Source organism: Lampris incognitus, chromosome 4, assembly GCF_029633865.1.
Source record: "Lampris incognitus isolate fLamInc1 chromosome 4, fLamInc1.hap2, whole genome shotgun sequence".
In the NCBI taxonomy this organism is placed as follows: Eukaryota; Metazoa; Chordata; class Actinopteri; order Lampriformes; family Lampridae; genus Lampris; species Lampris incognitus.
In genome coordinates this window covers 30,887,163-30,906,948 of record NC_079214.1, presented here as the reverse complement: position 1 = coordinate 30,906,948, position 19,786 = coordinate 30,887,163, and the positions used below count along the sequence as shown (strand labels likewise).

General features: G+C 43.4%; 1 protein-coding gene and 1 pseudogene across 1 annotated transcript in view; both read left to right on the top strand.

Annotated features, from left to right (window-relative positions):
* The first annotated feature begins 2,359 nt into the window (after positions 1 to 2,359).
* Positions 2,360 to 5,254, top strand: LOC130111200 (uncharacterized; annotated as a pseudogene).
* A 7,576-nt stretch (positions 5,255 to 12,830) lies between these two features.
* ush2a (Usher syndrome 2A (autosomal recessive, mild)) overlaps positions 12,831 to 19,786 on the top strand; it is a 577,949-nt gene continuing 570,993 nt past the window's right edge. Inside the window, 3 exon segments of the mRNA XM_056279331.1 lie at positions 12,831 to 13,096; positions 13,499 to 13,723; positions 19,561 to 19,729. Of these exon segments, the coding sequence (XP_056135306.1) occupies positions 12,831 to 13,096; positions 13,499 to 13,723; positions 19,561 to 19,729 (660 nt within the window).

Below are 19,786 nucleotides of genomic sequence, written 5' to 3'. Positions count from 1 at the left end.
TGTATTTCTTAGCCAACCGGTCTTCACTCACCATGCATAGATCCATTCATTGGCTTACATTTATTTTTAAAATGGCAAATGTTCAACCTATTTAAAAAAAACCCTGTCCTTGATCCAACCCTACCAAATAATTAAAGACCTATTTTAAAACTACCATTCACCTCCAAAGTTCTTGAAAAAATCATTACACAGCAGCCTCTTGAGGTCATTAGAGGACACAATATTTTCAGTAAATTCCAATCCGGTTTTCACTACCAACATAGTACAGAAACAGCACTACTAAGAGCAACAAATGGGAACAGCGAACATTCTGTCCTGGTCCTGCTTGACTTAACTGCTGCTTTTTATACTATTGACCATTCCATCTTGGTTGAATGCCTAAATAAGTGGGTTGGTATCTCAGTCAATGCTCTCCATTGGCTCTCATCCTGTCTGTCTAACAGGACATTTAAAGTTGCCATAGACAACTTTGTGTCCTCGGCTGCACCTATACTCTATGGAGTTCCGCAGGGTTCAATCCTTGGTCCCATCCTTTTCTCAATCCTCATGTTACCTCTAGGCAATCTAGTTAGCCAGTTCAATTGCATCTCTCACCACTGCTATGCTCATGACATGCAGCTGTATTTGTCAGTTAAGCCAAATGATATGGGTAATATTGCTACCCTTTATGACTGCCTGGCTGCTATTAAGGAATGGATGTCACTCAATTTCCTTCAGCTCAATTCAGACAAAACTGGGGTTCTCCTTATTGGTCCTAATAAGTTTGTCTCATAAATGAAACCTTGTATCAGCCCTCTAGCCACCAATGTTTCTTTAGTTATAATTTATTTATAATGTTTATTTATTTCCACTTTTATATTGTTTATATCTTATACTTTTATTCATGCACAATCTGTGTATGATGTTCTGCCTAGCCCAGCAAATCTCCATCACTGGGGCAAGATTGATTCTCCATCATTTCCTCTGTACCCTGGAAAAGGTTCACTCAAGCACATCCTCAGCAGCTGCCCATCAGCCCTGGGGGAGGGCCATTACCGCTGGCAACATGATCAGGTACTGAAGACAGTTGCAGAGGCCATCTCCAAAGCTGTGGCCAACAACAAGCAAGCCCAGGGACAGAGGAACATTGTCTTTGTCAGGGCTGGTGAGCAGCCTCAGTCACAGCCCAAATCAGCAGTCAGTCGCCTCACCTCTACATCAGACTGGGAGCTGTGAGTCCACTTGGGGGGGCAGCTCAGTTTTTTGGGCTACATTATGACAACTTCGTTGAGGTCAGACTTAGGCTATCATCAGCCTCTTCAAAACAGGTGCTCCTTATAGAGCTGATGGTTCCCTGGGAGAACTGGATGGAGGAGACAAATGAGCGAAAGTGGTCCAAGTACCAGGAGCTGGTGGATCAGTGCCAGAGGCGAGGCTGGAAGGCACATTATGAGCCCATTGAAGTGGGGTGTAAAGGCTTTGTTGGCCGCTCACTGTGCAAGGTCTACACTCTACTTGGCATCACTGGGGCTGCTGAAGGGAAAGCCATCAAGTCTTCCATGCAGGCTGCAGAGAGGGCCTCCAGATGGCTTTGGATCAGAAGGACTGATCTGTGGGCCATGCTGCTGGGACACAAGTCAGAGCCTGATCAACCCTGGCTGGGTCGCCTGAGCAAGGGTGTATGATGTTGAAAGACCCAAAACACCCGAGGACCTGAGGAAACATCACTAATGATGTGTCCCAGTACATCCTAGGATGTACGTATCTTCGAGTCATTCAAACTGGTTCAGCCAGTGATGCCCAGGAATAGGCTGGGTGACCACCAAGAACAGATTGGAGACGACTGGGGAGACAGTTGACAGCTCGGAAAGACGGCAACTGGGGCAGGAAGGGGTAGCAGCCCAACCTGCATCTTTCATGAGGAAGAACCCCAAAAAAGCTACAGAACACAGGGATATAACCCCAGGGTAGTCTGGGCGGGGGGGGGGGCGGTGAGCACCCTAATAGGATGGACCTAACGATGATGTCCTTGGCAAATGGATTATCAACAACGACAACTTGAAGATGCATTCGTGGCAAGATCCGCAAGAACGACCATGGCCTTAAAATCCATCAAGCCTGAATGAAATGCTTAGCGTGGAGGGGAGCAGTGCAGCACACAGGATCCACTCCTGGTGAGATGCAGGAGGAGCCCGGCCCGGAGACACCTCACAGATTCCGCAACCTCCATGTGCTAAGCTCCCTGGCTCCCTACAGAGTAGTTCAGCAGAATTGTATCAAGTGGCCTCCAGCAAGCCATTAGAGAGTGGCTCCAGTTTGACAAGGACGCAGCCAGAATTATCATATCAACAGCAAAGGCAGATGCAGATGACTTCTGACGATGGTAACCATCATTGTCAGTTTTGCAGCAGAGAGGTTTGGTGTAGAAGAGGGCAAGACCATCAGACCCAACTACACCATGAACCAAAGGGCAGACAAGATCCACCACGTGTGGCAAGAGCTTTGGACTCTAGCAAGGCAGTTCAAGGTAACAACTCAGGAAGATAAACCACCACAACTGAGCTCCGTTACATCATCAGGAAAAACCTCATGACCCTGCGCAGAGCAGAATGGCATAGGAGATGGAGGAGAGAAAGAGCCAGGAAGCATACTGTGTTTGTAACTGATCCATTTGGATTCACAAGGCAGCTGTTAGGGCAGAAGCGCACCAGTCGTCTTGCCTGTTCTAAAGAAGAGGTAGACCACCTCCTGCACAACACTCTGATTGACCCTGATAAGAGCAAGAGTTAGAGCCCCACAGAGCCCTTTTGGACGTACCATCACCCATGGTGAATTTCAACACCAGAGAGCCCACCTGGAAGAAAGTCCAGGATGTAGTTACTGCAGCCAGAGCCAGCTCTGCTCCGGGACCCAGTGGAGTACCCTATAAGGTGTACAAGCACTGTACAGAGCTCCTTAGCATCCTCTGGAAGATTCTGCGGAGGATTTGGCGCAGGGGAACTGTAGCAGACCAGCGGAGGCAGGCAGATGGAGTCAGGATACCAAAGGAAGAGAGCCATCTCGCTCCTCAGTGTGGAGGGGAAGATGATCTTTAGTGTCCTATTTAGCGGGATCACAGACTTCCTCCATAAGATTGCCTACATTGATACTTCAGTACAGAAAGGTGGCATTCTTGGAGTTACAGGGTGTCTAGAACATACTGGAGTTGTCACCCAGCTGATCTGGGAGGCTCATGAAGTAAAGGATGACCTAGTTGTGCTTTGGCTTGACCTTGCCAACGCATACGGCTCAATACCCCACACGCTGATTGAGACTACTCTCGACCAACACCATGTACCCAGTAAGATCAAGGACCTCATCCTGAACTGCTACGGGAACTTAAGGCTCAGAGTCACCTCTGGGAACACAACATCTGACTGGCACCAGCTTGAGAAGGGGATCATAACTGGGTGTACCATCTACGTTACACTCTTCACCCTTGCCATGAATATGGTGGTCAAGGCAGCTGAACCTGAGTGCAGAGGCCCTCTGTCCAAGTCTGTCATTTGGCAGCCCCCAATCAGAGCTTTTATGGACAACCTCACTGTCACCACATCATTGTTGCCTGGTGGTAGATGGATCCTCCAGGGCCTGGAGAAGCTCATCTCCTGGCCAAGGATGAGTTTTAAACCAGCCAAGTCCAGAGCCATGGTGTTGAAGAGGGGAAAAGGGGTGGACTGGTTTCGCTTCTTTCTGGATGACGTTGCAATCCCATCAATAACTGAGAAACTAGTCAAGAGTCTAGGCAAGGTCTTTAACTGTAGCCTTAGAGATAAAGCGGCAATCCAAGCAACCATCAAGGAGCTTGCTAATTGTCTCACCACAGTAGACAAGTCTGGCCTACCTGGTAAGTTCAAAGCTTGGATTTACAAACATTGCATCTTACCCCCTGGTCCTCTGGCCTATGCTGGTTTATGACGTAACCCTGTCAACAGTGGAGACCTCGGAGAGGACGCTCAGTAGCTACCTCTTGAGATGGCTGGGTCTGCCACAGAGCCTTAGTAGTGCAGCACTGTATGGGAGGAGCAACAAACTCCAGCTCCCTATCAGCAGCCTCGACGATGAGTTCAGGGTTTCTCGCACGAGAGGCACTGCTCTATAGGGACTCCAAGGACTCTAGAGTGACATCAGTAACCATTATGGTGCAGACAGGCAGGAAGTGGAGAGCCCAAGAAGGCTTACAGATAGCAGAGTCTCGGCTGAGACACAGGGCTTTGGTGGGCACAGTGGCAACTGGACGGGCCGGGCTGGGAGCCATCCCTCAACCTCTCTGCGGTAAGACCCATGGCAAGGACAAACGTTGTCTAGTCCTGGAGGAGGTACGGGTAGGCATTGAGGAGGAAAGGACCAGCAGAATGGTGGGTATGTGGCAGCAGGGAGCATGGACAAGGTAGGAGGGTGTGCTGGAGAGGAAGATATCCTGGGCAGATATCTGGCAGGCAGAACCGCAGCAGATCAAGTTCATGGTACAAGCTGTGTATGATGTTCTGCCTAGCCCAGCAAATCTCCATCTCTGGGGCATCATGTCCTCTGTGCCCTGGAAAAGGTTTACTCAAGCACATCCTCAGCAGCTGCCCATCAGCCCTGGGGGAGGGCCATTACCCCTGGCAAGATGACCAGGTGCTGAAGACAGTTGCAGAGGCCATCTCCAAAGCTGTGGCCAACAACAAGCAAGCCCAGGGACAGAGTAACATTGCTTTTGTCAGGGCTGGTGAGCAGCCTCAGTCACAGCCCAGGTCAGCAGCCGGTCTCCTCACCTCTGCATCAGAATGGGAACTGCAAGTTGACTTGGAGGGGGGGCAGCTCAGTTTCCCAGACTACATTATGACAACTTCATTGAGGCCAGACATAGTGCTATCATCAGCCTCTTCAAAACAGGTGCTCCTTATAGAGCTCACATTTCCCTGGGAGGACTGGCTGGATGAGGCATATGAGCGGAAGCGGTCCAAGTACCAGGAGCTGGTGGATCAGTGCCAGAAGAGAGGCTGGAAGGCACATTGTGAGCCCATTGTAGTGGGGTGTAGAGGCTTTGTTGGCCACTCACTGTGCAAGGTCTACACTCTACTTGGCATCACTGGGGCTACTAAAAAGAAAGCCATCAAGTCTTCCGTGCAGGCTGCAGAGAGGGCCTCCAGATGGCTTTGGATCAGAAGGACTGATCGGTGGGCCAATGCTGCTGGGACACAAGTCAGGTCCTTATCAACCCTGGCTGGGTCGCCTGAGCGAGAGTGTATGATGTTGAAAGACCCGAAACACCCGAGGACCTGAGGAAACATCACTGATGATGTGTCCCAGTGCATCCTAGGAAGTATCTTCGAGTCAGTTATAATTTTACAATTTTAATTCTTGTATTTTTCTTTCATCGCCTTATTTTAATTGTTTTTATCATAATCCTTGTTTTATTGGCTCTAATTCTTTTTTTTTTTTAACTACGCTGTTGTGACTTTATCCTGTCTGCGTTTCACATTGTTCTGTGGAGCGGATCTGGCATTATGTCCTATATTTTTATTGTATTTTGTTGTTTTGTCTTGACTATGTGCATTACTGTTATTATACTTTTTTTTAGATCCCCCTTTTTCTCGCCAATTGTATCTGGCCAATTATCCCACTCTTTCGAGCCATCCCAGTCGCTGCTCCACACCCTCTGCCAATCCAGGGAGGGCTGCAGACTACCACATGCCTCCCCGATACATGTGGAGTTACCAGCCGCTTCTTTTCACCTGACAATGAGGAGCTTCGCCAGGGGGACGTAGCATGTGGGAGGATTGCGCTATTCCCCCAGTTCTCCCTCCCCCCCTGAACAGGCACCCCAACCGACCAGAGGAGGCGCTAGCGCAGCGACCAGGACTCATACCCACATCCGGCTTCCCACCGACAGACACAGCCAATTGTGTCTGTAGGGACGCCCGACCAAGTGGAAGTAATATGAGGATTCAAACCGCTGATCCCCATGTTGGTAGGCTATGGAATAGACCACCACACCAACCGGACATCCCCCAATTTTCTCCCAACTTCCGCAGCCTACACATAAACAAGCTGTGCAAACCTGCTTTGTCCATCTCCAGAACGTCACAAAAATCAAATCAATGCTATCAACCAGAGATCTTCAATTATTAATCCATACCTTAATTTTTTCACGCTTTGACTACTGCAATGCGCTTTCCCCCCGTCTCAGCCAAGCAGCCCTGTCCCGCCTGCAATTTGTGCAAAACGCTGCTGTCAGGCTGGTAACCAATACCAATCTTAGATCCCAAATCACACCAATCCAGATACTGATCACAATTAAGGCCCCACATGGCCTTGCCCCTTTATGCATTTCTGAACTTTTGCATCCTTACACAACCTCTAGGCCACTAAGATCTTCTGACCAGGGTCTCTTATTTAATACCCGGCTTCCTCTGCAAGTCAAATCCAAGGATGACCGTGCTTTTGCCGTAAGGGTCTTGTCCCTCTGAAACAGCCCCTGTTAGATCAGCTAAGTCTGTAAACGGCTTTAAAAAACGTCTCAACACCCATCTCCACCGACTTGCCTTCCCTGTAATGGGACTGGGATTTTTACTTTTCTGTATATAATTGCATGTGCATGTAGTTTATTTTTTCCTGTATCGGTATCTTGTGCAGTACTTTGTCACTTTGTTTTTAAAAGGTGCTATGTAAATAAACTCTTACTTACTAGCTTACATTTATTTTTAAAGTCCACCCTCAGTTTGCTGCCTTCTTATTGATGTTTTTACATCTCCCATAATCTTGGCAGCTATCGGCTATGATCTGAGAACTATTTGACATTGTCGGCCCCCAGTCTGAACTGAACTTGGCAAAAAGGCATTTTCTTACTCTGCACCTTCTGCCTGGAACTCGTTACATAAAGACCGGAAGTTCCCTAATGTGATTCCACTGGAGGACTTTAAGAAACTCATTGATTTACTGGTGATGGTCGCCACTAACACTTGCACATACACACTCTAGCCTTTAATATTGTTCTAACTGCACTGACTTGTTTATTCATTTATGTTAATTCATGTTCCTTGTATTTTGTGCGACCTAAATGTCTGTGTTCTGCTGCTTTCTTGGTCAGGACATTTTGTTAACTGACTTTTTCAAGTCAGTTAACAAAATGACAATCTTTGCAACGAAATCCTTAACAACGTTTTTGGTCATTATGTATATACATGCTAAATCCAGTTGAGGGTCACAGGGCACTGGAGCCTATCCCAGCAAGCACTGAGTGTAAGGCAAGCCTGACAAGTCACCATTCCATCACAAGGCCCCCTCACACAGTCCCATTCCTACCAAGAGCCCAATGCAGGTCTTTGGACTATGAGAGGAAACTCAAACCAATGCTGGGAGAACATGGAGACTCTACCCAGATGTTTACCTGATAAGAAATTAAATTGACTTGGTGATACTAATATGGTGAAACAGTGATCCTCTTACCCACAAAGACACAACTTAGAGAGGCAGAAATCTGTGGATACAGAAGAGAGGGAGACAGAGAGGGGGGGCATTAGAAAATCAGTAGTAGCCAAATCAAAAGCTGACATCTGATTCACCACAATGTTATCATTGAAGAGATAAAAAACAAAACAAAAAAACTCTGTAATGCACGACTTCTCCATAAGCGTAAAAAAGATGTCTGTGTTTATATGCACGTATGTGTGTATGTGTTTGTGCATACACACAAGTTCTCTTATGTGTGTAAGAAAGGGGGGAGAGGTAGATGAGGGTGTTAACTTTCACAAGCCTCATATTTTATGTTTGTGTGTGCATGCACTGTAGTTTATGCAGTGTTTATGCACTGTATTTTGTGTGTATGGTTTTCATATAGGCAGCCTAAAATAATATTTTTCCCAAAACACACACACACGCTATCAATTTTTTCACTTTTGTTAATCAGCAACAGGGCCAAGGATGTCCCTATACATATTCATGCTACGCTTGAGACCCAGAGAGAGAATACATTTACAGCCTACATTTACCATATTACCCCTAATGTTATTAGACCAGCAAACACAATTTAGTGAAATATAAGTCATACATAAGTAATTTAGAAAATGAGACAATATTAATTGTGTGATTGCCATCCAGTTTTTAATCCCGTTTGTGTGATAGCGCTTCAATCTCTGAAATTGGATGTGCCCGGCTGAATAAATTAGTGTAATCAATGTATGACTAGATTCTTTGTCATGTGGACACACGTCTGCAAATCTATACAAATGTCTTTGGAAGAGAGGATAAGAAAGTGAAACTCAGCTTGGCTCACAAAGCTTTTGATGACTGAGGTTTACCTGACACTGTGGCTTGGTGTCATTAGCACTCTTTCAAAAGAAAGAAAATAATAAAAAAAAAAAAGATTATGAGCTTGCAAAGGAGTAGCAGGTTATTGGCTCCATGGAGCTCGGTTGCAGGGGATTGTTCTAGTCAGCAAAATATTGTTGCTTCTAATAGATACACAAAAGCAAACATCTTTTTTTTTATCCCCATCTAGAAACTTGCCGGGTACCACTCAATTGCAGTCTTGCTAATGCCTGTTAGTAATACAAAATTGAGTGTGTCTGTTGATCTTTGGAAATAAAAAGCGTAAAACCTGACGTAGCATGCTAAACGTAATTTGGCTTAACAACTAAACCACACATCTAAATTTGTTTGTGCTGGATGGAAATCTACAAGTGGGAATTCTAGTTTCATGTTAGTTCCTGCTTATATTAGGAATAATGTTTTTCGCTGTATAACTGTGGTTTAGATCTGTAAATGCCATCAGAACGTGCATTTACGACACTATCTGTTCAGTCCCTCCTCAACTTCCTTCACACTTCGCATTTATCTTTCCTTCTCATCCTCTTTTGACTCTTTCTTTCCTTTCTGATATTCCAATATTCCATAAAGTGTCCCATCCTTCCTTACTCCCTCCCCCTCTTCTTCTTAATTCTATGTCATCTCTCCCTTCTTTACCCCATCCCACCTCCTCAATCTCTCTGGCCTTCTCCACCTCCTTTCCTTCCTTTATCCTTTCATTCTCTCCCCCACTAACCCTCCCTCCTTGCGTATATCATCGAATCCTTCCCTCTATCAGCCCTTTGGTTCTCTCCCCTGATATATCCTCTCTCCTCTTTCCTACCTTCCTACTCTACATTGCTTCTGCCTGCAATCTACCATCTCTCCTTCATATACCTTCCTTCCTTCCTTTCACCTTTAGTCCTGTTTCTAGACCCCAGCTACCTTCCCCATGCCCTTCTCTTCTTCTCTATCCTTTGCGTTCGCCCCTTTTCCTCCCCTCCCCTCTCCTCTCGCCCCTGCCTTCATCCTAGCCCCTAGCCACCTCCCCCTCTTCTCCACTCCCCTCCCCCTGCTTCTCTCTGCCTAGTATTGATTAGAAGGCGAACCTCTAATCTCCTTAAGGTCATTAGGAACACTTAATTAAAACCTAGTTAGAATGCCTTTGTTCAACCAAAGCAAATTGCAGCTGTTCAAATGCGATTAGTGTGATAACGTAAAAAACTTGTCGGTAGGGAAAAATATAAGAGAGAGTCTTTTTTTTCCTGTGGAAATGTTTACACAATTTGAATGCAGAGTACTAAAGTACACAGTGGAAACTAATCTATACTCTTCCTGCTGATGTGCATGTGTTTGTGTCTGTGTGTTATCTGTGTTGTGTGTGTGGGTGTGTGGGTGTGTGTGTACTCTGATTGGTTGTGTAAGTTTTAATACTGGAGGCCTTTTGCATATATAGAGGCCTGAGGTACCGTAGAAAATATTTGTAAATTGTTTTAAAGTACATGCAAATTCGTTTTGGTTTTTTAATTTTTAATTCAATTAATTTAGTTAATTTAATTCGATCCATTATCATATCTTTAATATGCTGTCAATGTGTTTGACAAAATGAAGAAATGAGTAATTTTAGTTCCTGGCTAGAACAGTGCAAGCAAAGGCTACCTGAGCCAAAAACTGCACAAACCCACCACATATAGAATTTTGGCTACAACTGTTGTATTGATGGATTGAAAAATCCTTTCCTCAGAGGAAGCATTGACGAATCCATCCATCCATCCATCCATCTCTTTTCAAATGTAATTTTAAATTATCAAGACTTTTTAACACTGTTAATTCTGTGAATTAGAAAAGGCAAGCACAATGAAGACTTGTGTAAACAAACCTGATTTTAATCGACCGTTTTTTGTGGTATTGTTTCCTAACCACACTGATCTGCCCCCTTGTCCAGACCGGATCACCGTTGCCTAGCGACGGCGAAAGCGTTCCTCTCTGGGATTTGAGAGCCACTTGTTTGAAACCCAGACGCAGCCCGGCGGGGGGGGCAAAGGAACACCGCTCATCCCCGCAAGGTGGATAAACTGGGGGGGGGGTGTAATTATGTAGAGCGCATATTTAATGCCTTGCTGTCACAATCTTTCCGGGGGTCCGTCATAAATGCTAAACACGGGGACGTCGCAGGGTTTTCTTCGCAAAGTGACACGCTGGTTTGTTTTGGTTTGGTTTGTTTCCGTCCTCACCGCGACTCCCGCGCTTTCAAGTTTCCGCGATGTCGTGCACGGCGTTTCCAGCGTCTTCCTGTCTCGAGCACCGCCGGCCAGATGGCAACCCGCGGTAATCCGTTTACCAGCAGCAGCAGCAGCGCGCGCCGTGTGCTCCGCGAGTGAGGTAAGAGCGTCGGAAGAAGACTTCGGCCAAGTTCAGGTACACTGTCATTCAACGTTTATTAATCGAACCAAACGTTGTCTTTAAAGCCTGCGAACATCATTTCACTCGAACCATGTATGAGAAGGAGTGTTTTTCGCCTTGAAGTGTTGGCGGCTGTTGACCGACACGTTTTTGAGAAATGCAGGTAGGATGTTTGTCTAGCTAACGTTTGACTGGCCGATGGATGACAAAACCCATGACTGGGTGCTCACAGCTAAAGTTAAACCCATCAGGGCCACTAATATACCGTGTTTTTTTTATAGAACCGACTCAACAAGAAAAAAAAAGTGCCTACATTTACATATTTGTTCAGCCGATATCCCTGAATGCAACGCCTATTATTACTAAAACCTGTAAGCTTTTCAGCCGTTTTCCAGCGGACATTATGGAGAAGTCGGTCCAAGTAATTCAACACTATACATGTTTGCACTCTAGGCCTCTTTCTGTGTGTCAGATAAAATAGGGAATTGAAGCTGAGCGGTATTCTAATGAAGAGAGCTTTAGTCTAAGCCTCAATTTCCCCCCAAACGTATGTGGAAAAAACTGATCCACGGGCGAAAAAAAAAAACCCCGGAGCGTAGATGCCACAGAAAAAAAAGCCATGTTTAATTCAATTGAAAATGAAGGAGAGGGGGAAAGCTATGTAGCGGTATCAGCTGAGCTGTACCTCTATCAAGCTGGACATGATAGTGCAGGCTTTGGCAAGGGAATAGCCTGCATGGCATTTCACTCTTCTCAGATTTGTCTCATGTTGGATTTTAGTATGGACCCCCCCCCCCCCCGCCCACCCACCCACTCACTCACACACTCACTCACTCACTCACACACACACACACACACACACACACACACACACACACACACACCCTCCAGCTCTGTCCATCTCTTTTCCATCTCTCACCCTTTTTCACCCTCTCTCCCTCTCCCTAGGTTGTGAAATCCTAGCTATCCTGTGATGGCTTTGGTTGTGGTCTGTGTGCGCGACAGTGTTACAGACAGCTAAGCTCAGTGGCCTTATCCCGGGGCACTGGTGTGTTAAAAAAAAGTCCCTGTCCCCGGAACCATGAAGCCATGACAGTCATTACTTATTCAAGCACTCCGGGAAGGTCTCCGGAAGAAATTGAGAATCGAGAAGCCTCAGGAAATGTTCTAGAATCCCTTTCTGCGATTTTAGAACCCCAGAACATTCCATGGCCCTGGGAGAATCAATTTCCTGAATCTTTTGGGTGCAAAGGTCCAAACCTGACTGAACAAAAAGGAGAGATATGGAAGAAAGGACGAGCAACTGGCGGGAAATTAGGGGTAAAGACAGAAACACGGGGCAGAGGAGTCAGCGGACTGAAGATGGAGAGAGGGGGAAAAGTGGGGCAATGGGACCTAGGTGATGTGTGTAAAACTGGAATGAGGGAAGTATTAAAAGGAAGTGAGCGGACAGGGTTGACAGAAGAAAGAGATGGAGATTGCCTGGCAGAGGCAGACTTCCCTCTGACTCTCACAGTCTTAGAAAATAATGAAATTAAACAGGAGATGATGAAGATGCAAAGGCAAAATTCTCCTGTTGTCGTATGGCTGTTCCCCTCACAACACATCACTAAAGCAAAGGAGATGAGAGGTGTGATGAAAAGGACACAGCATTGTCCGGTCTTCCTCTGGTTGCCTTTTCTGTTCCTCATTCTGTGTCCAGAACCTGCGTTCTCTCAGGTAGGTAGGGCTATGAAATTCACATAATGATAATCAAGTAGTGTAATTAGAATTTGCAAAAATGTATCGCTGTCAAAAGAGTCCATAACCCACAGAATAATTTTGTTCTTTCTTCATATCATGGTGTGGTTAGAAATGCAAGCAGGAGGATGTCTTTAACCAAGTTATTGACTTTTTTTTGTTGATGTTTCTGTTTTGGTTGGGTCACTTGTTGAGTCATTGTAAATGAATAGACATGCTCTTGCAGAGGGCTGTTTCAACAAGAATATTATTCAGGTTGTGTCACATTTGATCAATTTCTATAACATTTTTTACCATACATACAATATTAGCGACATCAGGCCACAGCATCAGACATGCAGTTTTCTATGAATTTTCCCATTGCCATCATTTGAACTTTTGTGAAGCACTAGTATATGATGCAGATTTGCAGGAACCTTCAGACTCATTCCAGCCACATCCATCCTCAGGGTCATTTCCCAAAACTAGAGAACATTGCTGCCTTCAAACCCATCTCCACCACCCCACCTCGTTCTTCCTGTGGGGTGCCAGAGAGGAGCAGCTACTGCCAGTCCCCTTCTACCCACGAGGAGCTTTTTAGGTGCTCTCAGGCTTTCTGTGTCCAGGACTGTCCATATAGATCCTCCACACCCCCATATGCCCCACTGCTATTGCCTGCTCACAGGTAAGTAGACTGACTTGTTCACCAGCATGCCAGACTTTTTGACGAAACTAAAAAGTACTTGCATGAGAGTGTTTGGTAGAACTTAAGTATTGTAATATGATAGTTGATAGGTGGTAAAATTGCTAAAAAAATTGCAGTGACACTCCTACTACATTTTTGTTTCACAACATAATTTTCACATAGAATTTTTTTTTCAGCTCCCAAGAGTTACTCCAGCATTTCCTTTAAGTTTAAGTTGTTTGGTTATTGTCAACTAAAGCTTTTCATTTTTTGACAATAGCTCAGAATCCTAACAATGCAACAACTTCTACAGGTGTCTGTCTTTTCCAATAAGAAACACTTTGCGGAGAAATTAAACCTGCTGATGAAAGCCAACCAATAACCATTTTCCTCTGTATCCAGGGGTATGTGTGTAACAGAGGATAGCAATGATACTCATCTTGGGACACAGACAGAGCCTGGCACTAGACCCAGTTTCAGTTCTGAGATGCTTCCATCTGGGTCCAGCAGTGTGGTATTCTGGTCATCCCAGGAAGGATGCTTTATATCTCCCCCATCACAGAACCTGGGACCATTGGGATCCCTTACCCTGGCAGTTTGGATCAAACCAACAGCTCTGGGAGATATGTGAGTGTGAATTTTATATGTGCTATATGTATCATTTATGCTAATAAATGCTACTGATTGAACCAAGGTAAACTATTCACGTCCTCCCACTCCCCAGATTTCTACATGTCAAATTCAGGAGCTGGGCTGACTCAATTTGTGTTGTTGTTTCATACCGCCCCTAAAAAGACTTGCACTAGCAGTGCATATTCTCAGTACTTTCAGAATCTGCATTCTTCGTTTTTTCCTCAGGAGCAGTTTGAATGTTGTCGTGAAGCAGCAGCTGGTTTGCCATGGTTTGCTGAATGCTTGTGAATTGTAGGGCTTTCATTATTTTCCCAAAACAGTCATTGACATAGATAGTGGCAAGGGAGGATGGGAAACAACAAAATTAAATATTTCAGGCTGATATCTCAACGCATTCTTGAGTTATTGCAAATTTTGAAAAATTAGCTATTTTGATAAAAATTTATTGGCCCCTGAAAAAGTAACTTTTTCTGGCTCAGTCCAGAGATGTTCTGTACCAAAATTGGTGACAATTGCTTAAAAATTGTAGGAGGAGTAGCGAAAAAACAGATTTGGACAAAATTCAAACTGGAGAATTCAAACTGGAGGAAAGTCTAAACTCTATCAAAAGCGAGTCTTCAACTTATGTCCAGTACACACGTAGATGGGTATTTTTGAAAATGAGATTTTTCCTCCTTCGTTATTAAAAAATCTCGTCCACACAAGCACTGTTTAAAAAAAATCTCCATCCAAAGGAAAACACAAAAACATATGCTACTCAACACTATGCGCTGTCGAGAGCATGCCAAACCAACAGGCAGCAATATAACTCTAACTCTAAAGCCATGTTGGCCAATCAGAAGCCTGAAAAAAAGAAAGCCAAAAACTCTTTTCCCTGTCTAAATGTCAACACTGAAAATGGAGTTTCTGAAAATCTTCACCTTGGAAGGAGTTTTCCAGAAGGTCCATTTTCAGTGACCTAAAACGCAGATTGTGTGTGGCTGAAAGGCCAAATTGCAAAGAAAAGGCTACGTTTTCAAAAATACCCATGTATGTATGGACTAGACATTAATATGACATTGAGAAGAATTTGAAAACATGCCACATGCATAAATTGCCACAAGATTGGCAAGTTTGAATTGGACACCTTGGGACTTGAACCAGCAACCTTTGTAGAAGGCCCAGAGAAAGCGACTCACTTTATTTTATCTTTAAGTATCAAAAATACAGGTCATACCACTCATCTTTTATATAAACATATTTAGACCAATATATACATAACCCATTAACATAGAACATAGAGAGAACAAGCACAATACAACACAAACATCTTAAACCAATAAGACAAATAACAGCAATGTAGCCAGCGTGCTTTTGGAAATTCCTCCAACACACCGACCCCCCCCCCACTAAATCAAAGGAAACAAATTATTAAAACACAGATAGATGAGACAGAAAATAGTGAGGTAATCTGCAGGCTTTTAGCATAGCTTCCAGCCTACAGGCTCCAACTAAATTAAAGAAAACAAATAATTAAAACATAGATGGATGAGACAGAAAATAGTGAGGTGCCTTACTGATTGTTCCAATGGGGAGACATGGCGTTCCACACACATTCTTACAAGTTGATGCAATGACATCACAGTTGCCAGACTGGTGAATTTTTTATCTGTTTAAACCTAATAAATTCACAAAATTTAAGGTGTTGGTGGTAAAATTTTGAAAGAAAAAAAAAAAAATCACACACCATTCTGCTGGTTTTGGGTGTATTGCCAAATACTTTGATGAAGTTTGATCAAACATTTGGCTAAATAGGAAATGTTGTGCATACAGTACTAATTACAGTAAGATACTGTAAGACTGCAGACTCGTCATTTGACATATCTGAACAGTCTATGAAACATGTTATCGAGCATCTGCAAAATCTCTGTGTCAAACCCCTAGAGGTTAAGTGCAATGCACTTTAATACGTAAGCTTAGTGAAAACTCCTGAAAATTGTCTCAAGTTTCAGGTTGATATCTCAACACATTCATGAGTTACTGCATTTTCTTTAAATTTGCTATTTTGATAAAACGTGATGTGCTTGTATAATGAAACCGTGTGGCATATCAAAAATCTGAAACCGGCGTGGTACATACATGCTCTGTACCAAATTTGATGATGATTGCTCAAAATTTGTAAGGGGGTGGCAAAAAAACAAAAAAACTGATTTGGACAAAATGTAAAATGGCGGAAAATCTTTCTATACTTAAATAGGCAAGGCTTTAATCTTGAGATTCGTCTGGACCCGCAGAATCCAGGAAAAAAAATCATTTTGTTTCGGAGACATACGGTTCAAAAGTTATAGGCCAAAACGTAAAGTTAGTTGTTATAATGCCACCATCTGGCCAGTCGGTATAATTTTTTTGTCTTGAGTATCTGCCAAATTTGGGAACTGTAGCTGTTAGGGTTTCTGAGACCCAGATACTTTTAGAGCAGAAGGATAATAATAATCCCAACAGATACAATAGTGTTCCAGCAGATTTACTGCTTGGACCCCTAATAATTTGCATGCAGATACTTCTGTTAAAAACTAGCATAGAAGCTTCAGTGTCATTGGCATTATACAAAATTGTTGATTGGCGGAAAAAAAAATCAGTGACTATTATCTACATTAAGGTGTAATATTGACAAAATATGCTTGCTATTTATTAGCCGTGGAGATTTAGAATAAGGTAGGAAATAAGCTAAGACAGGAGATCTAGAGTATTTTTGAGATTGTAACCGATGACATATTGAAAGGTGTAAAATGTTGATGTCACAACAAGGAGAAACCAGGCCTGGATTAACAATCTCAGTATCACAGGTGGGAAATGTTAGCACAGGAATTACTGTCATGTCCTACTTAGCATGTGTGTGTGCGTGTATTTGTATGACCTGGTGTCTCAGGCAGAGTTGAGATGGTGCAGAGTTGCAAACAGTCAGATCAGTTGGCATTGGCAACACACAGACACACACACACACACACACACACACGTAAACCGATACAGATCAGTTGGCCCTGCTTGACAACTGTATCGCCCTTTCAACACATACAAATACTTAAAGGAGATTACTACATAGGATGCTTTCTCCATCTATGTTTTAACACCGAAAATAGGTTCTATGCATGCCGCTATTCAGTTTATTTTGGACAAGTGTTTGATGTAATATTCATAGACACTGCAGAATAATTTATCTGCAAGTGCTGCTGTTGTAGTCTGAAGTGTCTGCTGTCCAGAAGTGAAACTGTCAACTTTGTAAGGGGGATAAAAGTGAGAATAAGATACTAGTTGGGGTATTATGGGGGTACTTTGGTTTACCATCCAAACCACACACTTGTAGATTGCTAAGAAACCAGTTTAGTAAGTTTTAATCTTTCAACCTTTTGACATGGTCATGTTTATAAGTCATGTTAGTGTAGGCCTACATGACATCATAAAGACATGATTAAAGTGGCAAAATGTTTAAGATGAACAAAACCAACAGGTCAACACAAATTTATGACAACCCTGGCCAGAAAGAGGACATTTTTGACTGCATTATTCAGGGGGGGGGTCTAATCTCTCCTTCTCAGATTTGTACTGTGATTCTTGTATGTTGAGCTACCTGTCTGGGGATTCAGATGACAGACAGGGTCTTGTTGTTTGGGTCTACCGAACATGACACCTGTATGGCTGAATGCATCTGAAAGGAAGCTCTCTCTCGCTCTCTCTCTGTCTCGTCCCAGAACTCTGTTGCTCTGTTTCTCATTGGCCATCAGTTTTTTGTTATAGGGATGATCATAGCAACCATCAAGCAGCCATGAAAGAAAATAGATGAAAGGAGGTCTCTATCTTTACCTCTGTCCATCTTTCATTGCCCCACCACTCTGACTCCCCCCATCTGAACAATGAACAGAGCCCACCACCTGTTGTTACAAACCCGAGTTATCATCATACCATTGCTCCACTTAGTGCCAGTACAAAGTGATTCTAGAGTCTGAAAGGGAAAATGCACACTGCCCTGCACTCATTTAAATAATTATTTTTATAGTATCCCGGGATTGTTTAGTTTATCGGACAATTTTTAGTCCAATGACTTTTATGCATCCATTATACCTAAAAACAATACAAAAGGTAAAGGATCTAGAGCAGTTGAGTGATTAAAATAAATTTTTGTTCAGATGTCTGTCCTCCTGCCTATTCCAGGCCTCTCGAATTTACCTTAACTGTCTGCTCACACTGTCTGACACTGGATTAATGTTCTAAGTTACAAGGCAATTAGTGATCCTGCTTATTGCATTTAAAACCTAATTAAAGTGATAATATAGTCTACATCAAGATATCCTATGATCAGCTTGACTTTACCGTTACTGCTTTCTGTTTATAACCAAAGCCTTTATCCAGCTTTCGAAAATATTAAACAGCTGGAGAGAGACAATCCCTCTCTACCTTAGCTGATCACCAAGACCCTGACACATAAAGATTTAAGATTTTCTCTGGGAAAAACTTTGATACAAAGAAGGATCATTTTTCCTTTACTCATGCAAATGCCAAAATGCTAAATATGCCAGTCTCCAGAATACATGATACCAAACTATGTGAGTTAGAAACTGGCCTTGAGGCGTCTCTGTAGCAGAATGGTTACAGCACATACCACATGGCCACACGATTGCAATGTCGCCGATTTGATTCCAGCTGGCGACCTATGCTGCATGTCATACCCCTCTCCCTCATTTCCTGTCTAACTCTTCACTGCCACTGTCTAATAAAGGTAAAAATACCAAAAACATCTTAAAAAAAAAAGAAACTTGTCTTGAAAGATTACAAAGTAAATGCACTACACCAGCACAGATATGTCCACTGTCTGTGAGACTTGTTCTTAAAGCTAAAATATGGATTTTGTTTTTGTGGTAATCTATATCTGGCACAAATCTACTTATTCTCTTAGAATTTAACTAAATTATGTAAAGTTTAAATTGTTTCATGTCTATTACAGCCCATAATAAAGGTCTGATTTACAGTGGTGTCTACCAACATTGCTAATGTAAACAAAATATATTATGATCTCAAAGCTTTTGTGATTCTTATCCATCACATAAATAATTGCCATCTATTTTATCATGTCTCGTTTTAGGCAGAAGGGTAATCATGTTTGTAGTTTGCTCAACAGCAATCAGTGCTATAAACAGTTATTAATTTTTTTAACTTCACTCACACATTACTAAGAATTATTAACAGTTCTAAGAAATGTCTTTGATTCTCTCTCTGTCTCTCTCTCTGTCTCTCTCTCTGTCTCTCTCTCTCTCTCTCTCTCTCTCTCTCTCTCTCTCTCTCTCTCTCTCTCTCTCTCTCTCTCTCTCTCTCTCTCTCTCTCTGTTGCCAACACACACACACACACACACACACACACACACACACACACACACACACAGACTCAGACTTGCCTTTTTGTGATTTATGGGGTGTGTTGGCCTGGGTTCATAAAAGCCATGATTTCCCATAAAATGTCAGTGATGGTGGTTAATATGACAGTGTGTCTGCTGTCTGTGTGTGCGTGTGTGTGCGCATATGCGTGCACTCAGTCCAGCAGCTGAAACCTTGTATTGTAGTCATGTAAAATATTGATATTCCATTTGTAAATGCCAGTCGGGAAGAGCCTGTGTAGTAGTGCTTTACCTGAGAATTTCTCAGCTTCACTCTTATCCTGTTGCTGCAGTTGAACAGAATGGACTCTGTAAACACGTTCTGTTGGACTCAGTTATTAATTATGATGAGGAGTTGCTACTCTGAAAGAAAACCCGCTTGTTTTATTTCTCACTAACAGTGTTTTTTTCCCTTGTGTCTGTTAGGGTGGTAGTGGAGAAGCGTTCAGGGGAACGTTTAGTGTTGGTCCTGTTGGTGTCTGAGCAGGCGGTTACGCTGCAGTATGGCCAGTCTAGTGGTCAACTACCCCTGACTACCAGCTTCAATACAGAGGGCAAGGTCACACTGGAAAGATGGACACATCTGGTATTGCAGGTGAGGCATATGAAGGTTTTAAAGTCCTTCCAATTGCAGCATATGGCTGTGTCTGAA